Consider the following 10,520-nt stretch of genomic DNA (forward strand, 5'->3'; position numbering starts at 1 on the left):
TCCCCTCCTCCCACCTCAAGCCGCACCTCCATCTCCTACCGACCAACCTCATCCCGCCCCCTTGACCTGTCCGTCCTCCCTGGACTGACCTATCCCCTTCCTAACTCCCTACCTACACTTACCTTTACTGGCTCCATCCCCGCCTCTTTGACCTGTTTGTTTCCTCTCCACCTATCCACTCCTCTATCCCTCTTCTATCCGCCTCCCACTCTCTCCCTATTTATTTCAGAACCCCCTTCCCCTCCCCCTTTTCTGATGAAGGGTCTAGGCCCGAAACGTCAGCCTCTCTGCTCCTATGATGCTGCTTGGCCTGCTGTGTTCATCCAGCCCTGCACATTGTTGTCTCTTAATTTTATTAATGTTTTATTTGCTCATAGAACATTCTCTACTTTAGGGAGTTTCATCTAAGTCTTTAACTCCAAAACATCTCAACTAACATTGGGTCTAGTCTGAATGTATGGCCAGTTCAAGTGACTAATCAAGCTGCAGAATTGCTCTGTATCTTCTTTAAATATAAAATCATCTTTCTGCAATGTCCTAGTACAATTAACCGGAATGGGAGTAACAGTCTAAAAAGGATTGTTGATTTAAAATTATTCCAAAGTGACATTGCTTAATATAATAAATCAATATATTTAAAGAATGTCTTCAGGCTTGGACTTCAACATAACTATTTATTATACATTAATATGAAATATTTTGATATATGTTGATTGCAGAATTATTGTGACAGTAAGTAAAGATTAATCTCTTTTCTTCATGTGTTCATATCCATGTGCTCTCTGTGTCTTCCAGAGAGTTACACATTCCAATGTGTCTTCCATAGATCTTCTTACAGAGAGTACCGAATGCTGGTTAGGTGTTCTTGCAGAGTGTTTTAACTCTGTCCATCCCGTTGTATTTATACCCAGTGATGTGCAGTCCTATGACATCACAACAAGGCTGAATCAGGGTCTTCTTGTCCTTATACAACAATACCAATTAAAAATTCAGAGATCTGCTTTTAAATTAACAGAACCTATTTTCAGCAAATCAGTTCTCTGGAAGCATTATTCAAGCCATAAGTCCATTTGTTTAGTTTCCTTATTTTCCTTCTGAACCTGTCACCTTCTCAGGCCCTGTTAGACTTATTTCTCTCTGCAAGTCCTCTAATTGCCACACCCATCAATTTATTGGATCCCTATGGAAAATGTATGTCACCTGAATTAATTTATAAATGCCAGTTCCATGACCCTTGAATATATGACCAAAATAACTCAAGTAATTTTAATAGATTATCTTCCAGCTATGAGTGAATTCACTATAACATCCATATTATCCATTCATCCTTGAAAACTCGAACAATTAATCTCCCTGCAGACTTAAAAGTCCAACCTGGAAGAACATTTTCTGTACAAATTCAAATATATGACAAAGTTGGTTGTCCATGGTTAATACTTCAGAATAAATTGTGAACTCTGTCCAACTACCAAATTTGTTTCATTTAGTCTCTTTTAATAATTATTCTCAAGTTTGTTGTCAGCCACCAAAGTTTCATAATCATGAGGACTTCTGATTCTAGTTCTGTTTCCTGATTTTCCTGTGGCCTTTATTTCTTATCTAATTTGCTCAAGCTACAGCTTATACTGGCATTTCTAGACCTTCTGAGGTTCCTCCATGATCATTCTTAAAATTGAAGGCTCTTTTTCAAGTTTGTGATCATTTTCTAATATGTGTCATTTCCAGATATACTATCATCAACTTCACTCAGCTTTCTTATTTCCACCCTTTCATTCCATTTTGCCAATCTATTGACCTGACTTCTTGTCCATCATTCTGAACATTCAACCAATCTTTCAATTTGTTAATAGTTTCTTCTGCAAGGCCTCCAATTGCTACATTCATCTATTTATTGGATCCCTCTGGAATATATATGTCACTTGAATTAATTTACAGTTGCAGAATTTTGTAAAATATAATTTCTTGCCTGTTTACAAATTCAATACACACTTAAAGGATCACCATTTTCTTTTCCTTAGGTTTTATTTTGGTTGCACATCAATCACAGTGAATTTGAATTCAGGGTTTTCTTAGATTAGAGTCATAGAAAACATGGAAACGGACCCTTCAGTCCAACTTGCCCATGCAGATTAGATATCCTAAATAAATCCAGTCCCATTTGCCAGCATTTGGCCCATATCCCTTTACACCCTTCCTATTCATATACACATCCAGATGCCTTTTAAATGTAATTGTACCAGCCTCCGCCACTTCCACTGGCAGCTCATTCCATACACGCACAACCCTCTGTGTGAAAACTTTACCCCTTAGGTCACTTTTGAATCTTTCCCCCTCACCTTAAACCCATGCCCTCGAGGTTTGGACTCCCCCACCCCAGGGAAAAGACCTTGTTTATTTACCCTCTCCATGCCCCTCATGATTTTATAAACCTTTGTAAAGTCACCCCTCAGCCTCCGACGCTCCAAGGAAAATAGCCCTAGCATATTCAGTCTCTCCCTATAGCTCAAACCCTCCAACCCTGGCAACATCCTTGTAAATCTTTTCTGAGCCCTTTCAAGTTTCTCAACATCCTTCCTATAGCAGGGAGACCAGAATACACAGTATTCCAATAGTGGCCTAATCAATGTCCTGTACAGCCACAACATGACCTCCCAACTCCTATACTCAATGCACTGACCAATAAAGGCAAGCATACCAAATCTTTTCTTCACCATCCTAACTACCTGTGACTCCACTTTCAAGAAACTATGAATCTGCATTCCAAAGTCTCTTTTGTTTTCAGCAACACTCCCTGGGTCCTTCACATTAAGTGTATAAGTCTTGCCCTGATTTGCCTTTCCAAAATACAGCACCTTACATTTAACTAAATTAAATGCTATCTGCCACTCCTCGACCCATTGGCCCATCTGATCAAGATCCTGTTGTACTCTGAGGTAACCTTCTTTGCTGTCCACTACACCTCTAATTTTGGCGTCATCTGCAAATTTAATAACCATACCTCCTATGTTCACATCCAAATCATTTATATAAATAACGAAAAGCTGTGGACCCAGCACTGATCCTTGTGGCACATTGCTGATCACAGGCCTCCTCCACAGGCTTCCTTCCAATTCTTAAACAAAACCTCAATTTCTCTAGTCATCCAGCATTCCCTACACCTACCAGCCTTGTCCTTCACCCTAACAGGAACATACCGTCTCTGGACTCACATTATCTCATTTTTGAAGGCTTCCCATTTTGCAACCGTTCCTCCAAGAAACCCTCCACCATCACCCTCTGTCTTCTGTATCCAAATAGTTAGTCCTCCCTGTATTCTATATGATCTAACCTTGCTAACCAATCGACCATGAGGAACCTTGTTGAACGCCTTACTGAAGTTCATATAGATCACGTCCACTGCTCTGCCCTCATCAATCCTCTTTGTTATTTCTTCAGAAAACCCAGTCAAGTTCGTGAGACAGGATTTCCCATGCAGAAAGCCCATGTTGACTATCCCTAATCAGTCCTTGCCTTTCCAAATACATGTAAATCCTGTCCCTCAGGATTGTCTCCAACAACTTGCCCACCATCGATGACAGGCTTACCAGTCTAGAATTCCCTGGCTTTACCTTACTACCTTTCTTAAATAGTGGCACCACTTTAGCCAAACTCCAGTCTTCAAGCACCTTGCCTGTAGCTATTGATGACACAAATATCTCAAAAAGGGAGCCAGCAATCACTTCCCTAGCTTCCCATAGAGTTCTAGGGTACACCTGATCAGGTCCTGAGGATTTATCCACCTTTATGCATTTTAAGACATCTCGCACCTCCTCCTCTGTAATATGGACATTTCTCAAGAGGTAGCCTTTTACTTCCTCACATTCTCTATCTTCCATGCCCTTCACAGTAAAAACTGATGCCAAATACTTATTTAATATCTCTTTTATCTCTTGTAGTTCCACACATAGATGGCCTTGCTGATCTTTAAGGGGCCCTATTCTCTCCCTAGTTACCTTTTTGTCCTTAAGTGTTTGTAGAATCCCTTTGAATTCTCCTTAACCCTATTTGCCAAAGCTATCTCATGGCCCCTTTTTGTCCTCCTGATTTCCTACTGCCTTTATAATCTTCTAGGAATTCACTTGATCTCTGTTGTCTACACCTGACATATGCTTCCTTCCAATTCTTAAACAAAACCTCAATTTCTCTAGTCATCCAGCATTCCCTACACCTACCAGCCTTGTCCTTCACCCTAACAGGAACATACTGTCTCTGGACTCACATTATCTCATTTTTGAAGGCTTCCCATTTTGCAACCCTCCCCTTACCTGCGAACATCCGTGCCCAATCAACTTTTGGAAGTTCTTGCCCAATACTGTCAACATTGGCCTTCCTCCAATTTAGGACTTTAACCTTTAGCTCCGGTCTATCTTTTTCCATCACTATTTTAAAATTAATAGAATTATGGTCACTGGCCCCAAAGTGCTCCCCACTGACACCTCAGTCACCTGCCCTGCCTTATTTCCCAAGAGTAGGTCAAGTTTTTCACCTTCTCTAGTAGGTACATCCACATACTGAATCAGAAAATTTTCTTGCACACATTTAACAAATTCCTCTCCATCCAAGCACTTGATGCTATGGCAGTCCCAGTCTATGTTTGGAAAGTTAAAATCCCCTACCGTAATCACCCTATTATTCTTACAGATAACTGAGATCTTACAAATTTGTTTCTAAATTTCCTGCTGACTATTGGGGGATTTATAGTACAATCCCATTAAGGTGTTCATCCCTTTCTTATTTCTCAGTTCCACCCAAATAACGTCTCTGGAAGTATTCCCAGGAATATCCTCCCTAAATACAGCTGTAATGTTATCCCTAATCAAAAACACCACTCCCTCTTCTCTCTTGCCCCTTCTTTCAATCCTTCCATTAACAACTATACCTGGGAACATTAAGCTGCCAGTCCTGTCCATCCTGAGCCACATTGCTGTAATTGCTGTGATATCCCAGTTCCATGTTCCTAACCATGCCCTGAGTTCATTTGCCTTACCTGTTAGGCCTGTTGTATTGAAATAAATGCTGTTTAACTTATCGGTCTTACCTCATTCTCTACTTTGTTTTTTTGACTTGCTCCTTTTCCCAACTGTACCAGTCTGAAACTGATCTCTTTCCTCACTGTCTCCCTAGGTACCAACCCCCTCCCCACCTTTTTTACTAATTTAAGTCCTCCCAAGCAGCTCTAGCAAATCTCCTCACCAGTATATTAGTCCCCTTCAAATTCAGGTGCAATCCATCTTTCTTATACAGGTCACTTCTAGCCCAGAAGACATTCTAATGATCCAAAAAGGTGAATCCTTCTCTCCTGCACCAGCTCCTTAGTCACGCATTCATCTGCTTCTACACTCCTGTTCCTACCCTCACTAGTTCGTGGCACCTGGAGTAATCCAGATATTATTATCCTCAAGGACCTCTTTTTTAAATTCCTGCCTAACTTCCTATATTCTGTCCTCAGAATCTCGTCTTTTCCTCTTCCTGTGTCATTTGTTCCAATGTGTACGATGATCTCCTGCTCGTCCTTCTTCCCTTTGAGAATATTTTGCACCCTCTCTGAGATATCTTTGATCCTGGCTCCAGGGAGGTAACACACCATTCTGATGTCTCGCTGTCGACCGCAGAATCGTCTGTCTGTGCCTCTGGCTAAAGAGTTCCCCTATCACAATCGGTCGCTTGGAACCTATTGGAGGTTTATGATTTTAACGTAGTTGTTATTGCTATCACATACATCCTAAGAACTGCACATGATGCAGAGAATCCTGAGAACTGCACATACTGGGTGGGTGGCTATGGAGGTGGCATGAGATGGCATAGGCAATGTGAGATGGCAAGGAAACCCTCAAGATATTTAGATGAACACTTGAAATGCCATAGTATACAAAGCTATGGGCCAAGTTCTGGAAAATGGGATTAGAACAGATAGATGTTTGATGTTGTTGACATGATGCGCCAAAGGGCTCCTTCTGTGCTGCAAAAATTCTATGACACTATTACATGGGGACAGAGGTGGCATGGGGGAATAGGAGGGGACATGGGTATCCTGGGGAAATGTGACAAGGCTAGAGGTTTGCATTGAGGCATAAAGGGATTGCACAGAGGGTGGAAGGAGGGCGATGGTGTGTGAGGTGAGGCTTAGGTGGCGTTTAAACAATATTAGGTGCTGCAATATTGTGTTGGAAAATGAAGCCAGGCCTCTAACTGGAACGCCTACCAAGCAACACTCCTCATGCACTTCATCAGAATTCACAAAATACACCACAAACAAATACAGCCCTGTGCAAAAAGACACATGAGTGCACAGGTTGAGTTTTCCCAAGTCCAGGCAAAAGTTTGCTCCAGTGCTTCAATGCCATTACAGTGCTTCTGATTCTCTGGGGCAAGTTCCCTTCAACTAAAACTAGGAACTTACAAATAGTACATTAACATGTCCCAGGCATCAAATTCCAAATATTAGACATTTTTTGAGATGAAAACTCTTGTAAAAATGGAAATGTAATTTATTAAATGCCCAAAGCCAAAATTGTTATGGACTTCACAATTTTTAAAGATTCCAGAGAAAAACAACATAATGCTCTCTGAATAACTAAACAACTTGACATAATTGCCTCCAAGGCACAGAGCTCCACTTCAGCAGAATAAACTGCACCATAGTGCAAAATAATGCATTAATATACTTGAAACATAGTAGAAGAGGACGAGTACTCTTCCAAAAGAATTAGGGATTTTTGAGGCCCAGAAAACAGAATGAGCATTGGGAACAATGAAGGAACTAGTTTTATTTGAGCAATTTATTATTTGTAACCCTTCACTCACTCAGCATATATTCAGTAAGTTCCACTCTCAAGACTAACCTGCCAATGTTCAGTCCCTTTTCCATTAAGTCCTTCTCAGCATCTGAATTCTGTTTAAGAAGGTACTTCGAGAAATGTTCTATCTCAAGCATCATTCGCAGCAAAGGCATCCCACATGGACTAAATAATGAGACTGAGCTCAATAGAGGGGGAAATGAGGTTCTTTCCCAGCTATGCTGAGCAGGACAGAGATGGACTTCAGAGTTTCATATAAAAATGCCAACTACTTATCTAACAAAGCAGTTAGGCAAGTTACTGGGATTCCTGCCAACAAGCTTCAACATCATGTTGAGTCATTTTTTTAGCGAGCATGGTGTAATTTTGCATGACTTTGCATTCTGTCCTGAAGAACTTGACCAACTCTAGGGATGCTGCAGCTGGTCTTTCACAAAAGTCAATTTTACTAACTTTCCCAGCTTTGGAAAAAGCTGAAGTGGTGGAAATGTAAGTTTTGGGCTTCATTTTCATGACAAATCACATCATTGGATAAATTGGTTGACAAAATTAATAGGAGCTTTTAAGGAATAACAAAACTTCTGCTGTGGCACAATGAGAATGACACAGGTTGCCCCTTGCAAGAGAGTCAAAACATTTCTGCCTTTCTCATGTCCCAGCAATATCCTTCTTTGTAACAATATCACAAAGATGCCTCAGAGATAGCAGGAACTGCAGATGCTGGAGAATCTGAGATAACAAGGTGTAGAGCTGGATGAACACAGCAGGCCAAGCAGCATCAGAGGAGCAGGAAGGCTAACATTTTGGGCCTAGACCCTTCTTCAGAAAAACCCGTCTAGGCCCAAAACGTCAGCCTTCCTGCTCCTCTGATGCTGCTTGGCCTGCTGTGTTCATCCAGCTCTACACCTTGTTATCTCACAAAGATGCCTGACTGCTTTGATAGCAGCTGAAGCATAGCAGTATGCAGCTGGGCTTTTGTAGACTTGACCACCTAGAAGTCGCTGGTGATGAGCATGAGGAACAGTATTTTTCCACAAGTTTTGTTGAAACAGGTGAGCACCTCACAAAACAGGTGGACTTGGGAAATCATTTTTAAGAATGGATAATATTTGGGTGAGAAATGAATTAACGACAATGTTGGCAAATAAATTAATTCCATTTGGTAAATTAATCATATTTGGTATTTTGGGATACAGAGTTGTCTTAAACTATTTTTGTGTCTGCACAGCCAGTATGTAATTAATGTGAAGTTGAAATAATAATTGGACTAATCTATTACATTATTAAAGACAGATATTGATCCACTTTTTAGTCAACAAAATTACATTAAATTGGAAATAGATTTTAATATTCTTACTTGCATATTTGATCCCACATGTTACATTGGGACAGATGTTTTGGTCATTAAATCTGGAAGTGCAAAAGCAGAATGACCATTAAGGTACTAGAAAATAAGACTGATTTGTTTCACATTCATGCAGCCATATGTAACAGAAGAACAACTTTACAACGGTTTTACTTTTGGACATGTTAAAACCTAATCAGTCCTTCTTACTTTCTTGGAAACAGATCTCAATAAAAACAAACCAGTCCTTCATTTAAACAATAAAGTAATGTTGCCCACGATTTTCTATGGGTGCAGTTTCCCCTTTTAAGTATGGGGATGAATGTGTAGATGGTAACTGGGTGGCAAGGGTTTGAGGCCTTTTAGTTATGTAATGAAAAGTTGCTTAATTTAGTTTGTTAGCATTTGCAAAAAAAAAGTAAAATTATCTGAATATACTCTACTTTTATTGCCAAGTTTCTATTATTACTGCATTGGCATTTTGTGTAAAAAAAAATGCTTCAGCAACTCTACAACTTCCCTTTAAACCCACCTATCATGCACTTTATAGCTGAAGTTATACAAGATGAAAATCAGCATGCCCAGGTGATCAGAGGGAATCAATGCTGTAGTATCCATATCTCTTATTAACAATCATGGCAAACTGGCAAATGAGTCTGGTATGAAGTTAGAAAACCCGATTAGAACCAAACTAAACAACAAAGAGCTGACCACCACTATTTGTCTCCATTTTCCAGCCACAGCCAGCCAGTTTTGAGAGGTTGGCTGGCTAGACCTTTCACAACAAACTGCGGCTAGACAGCAGCAAAGAGGGCAGGAGGAAGAACAGAGTCCAGAGATGGTGATGTTTAGTGAGGCTCAAGGCTGGGAGGAGCTGTTGATAAAGTGGAAAATTGGAGACTGGAACTGGCAAAGGCTGGTGCAGGAGTAAGTGAGTGGTTGTAGTGCAGCAACACTGAGGAGGCAAGAGCTGGTGAAAATCAGAAACCAGAGTTGGAGGAGATTGGAAGCCAGAAGAAGAGTGTAGGCCTAGTGAAGGAGATAAGAGGCCTCATAGAGGAGATCATGAGAGTCAAAAGAGAGAGATCGAAAGGTTTGGTAGCAAGTTGTCCAACGGGGGTTCAGGTGAAACATGTCCACTGGATCCAGCAGGTAAGTGGAAGGTACTGGATCCAGCAATCTTCACCTCCTTCTAGTTGGTTTCCCAAGGCCTGGAAACTTCAGGAAGGTGTAATTGAAATAGGAGTCAAATATAAGGCGTGCAGCTTCATATAGTATTTAATCTGTCAACATGCCTCTGTTAAAATGGGAAGTGGACAGATGGGGTGAGTGGAACGGGAAGGTGGGGGGAAACAGAGGTATCATTCAGATTTAACATCCTAACATTTAAACATGCTCGTTTCTGGGGTTAAAGCCACCCCTTAATGATCCTGTATTATTTTTTTAACAGTCTTAATAACTTTTCCCCTATCCTTGAAATGTTTGCGTACATAAACCACAGGCCTCTCTCTACCTGCACTCTCTCTAAAATTATACAATTTAGATTATAGAATAGCAAGGTCACCTTCTTCCCTCAGCTTTCATGCCACTACATCCTCTCAAGTATATTACACTGCTGTTCTCTGTGGTTGGCACCCTGTACTACCTAAAAGAGGCACCAAGTTGAATTAAGGGATAACAAGATGTAGAGCTGGATGAACACAGCAGGCCAAGCAGCATCAGAGGAACAGGAAAGCTGATGTTTCGGGCCTAGACCCTTATTCAACAGCTGTTCCACTAAACCAGCTTTCAGTCAGGAATTCTGGCCTCAATGTTATTTTTTCATTTGCAGATTTGATAATATCTAAATTTTGCTGCTTCTTCCTGTGCAAGACAATGGACTCTTCACTAAACATGAATCTTCTGTTCATACATGGTAAATTGCATACTGAGAATCCTTATTTTTTTTTATGCATTAAATTTATAGCGTCAAAAGGAGGGGAGGCAATGGCCTAACGGTATTATCGCTGGACTGTTAATCCAGAGACCCAGATAACATCATGGGAACCTGGGTTCGAATCCCACCACAGCTGATGGTGGAATTTGAATTCAATAAACTATCAGAAATTAAGAATCTAATGAATACCATGAATCCATTGTCAATTGTCAGAAAAACCCATTTGGTTCACTAATGTCCTTTAGGGAAGGAAACTGCCATCCTTACCTAGTCTGGCCTACATGTGACTCCAGACCCACAGCAATGTGGTTGACTCTGAACTGCCCTCTGGGCAATAGATGCTGTCTTGCCAGCAACACTCTCATTCCGATAATGAATAATTTAATAAAGAGGCATAGAGTCA

The 10,520-nt window shown here is 40.7% G+C and overlaps 1 protein-coding gene across 2 annotated transcripts in view; it reads right to left on the reverse strand.

The window, feature by feature from the left end:
• Nucleotides 1–719: 719 nt before the first annotated feature.
• The window catches only part of LOC109925821 (glucose-fructose oxidoreductase domain-containing protein 1-like), a 69,127-nt gene continuing 59,326 nt past the window's right edge, over nucleotides 720–10,520 (reverse strand). The window contains exons 2-3 of one of the 2 annotated variants that reach the window (XM_048614557.1): nucleotides 8,194–8,246; nucleotides 5,600–5,710 (exon numbers count right to left, since the gene is read on the reverse strand). In XM_048614557.1, coding sequence (XP_048470514.1) covers nucleotides 8,215–8,246 — 32 coding nt within the window. In that variant the 3' untranslated portion in view covers nucleotides 5,600–5,710; nucleotides 8,194–8,214. Of the gene's footprint in view, nucleotides 964–5,599; nucleotides 5,711–8,193; nucleotides 8,247–10,520 lie in introns of those variants that run through there. The other variant, XM_048614563.1, reaches the window with a different exon arrangement.

Source organism: Rhincodon typus, chromosome 2 (genome assembly GCF_021869965.1).
Source record: "Rhincodon typus isolate 14 chromosome 2, sRhiTyp1.1, whole genome shotgun sequence".
Classification (NCBI taxonomy): Eukaryota; Metazoa; Chordata; class Chondrichthyes; order Orectolobiformes; family Rhincodontidae; genus Rhincodon; species Rhincodon typus.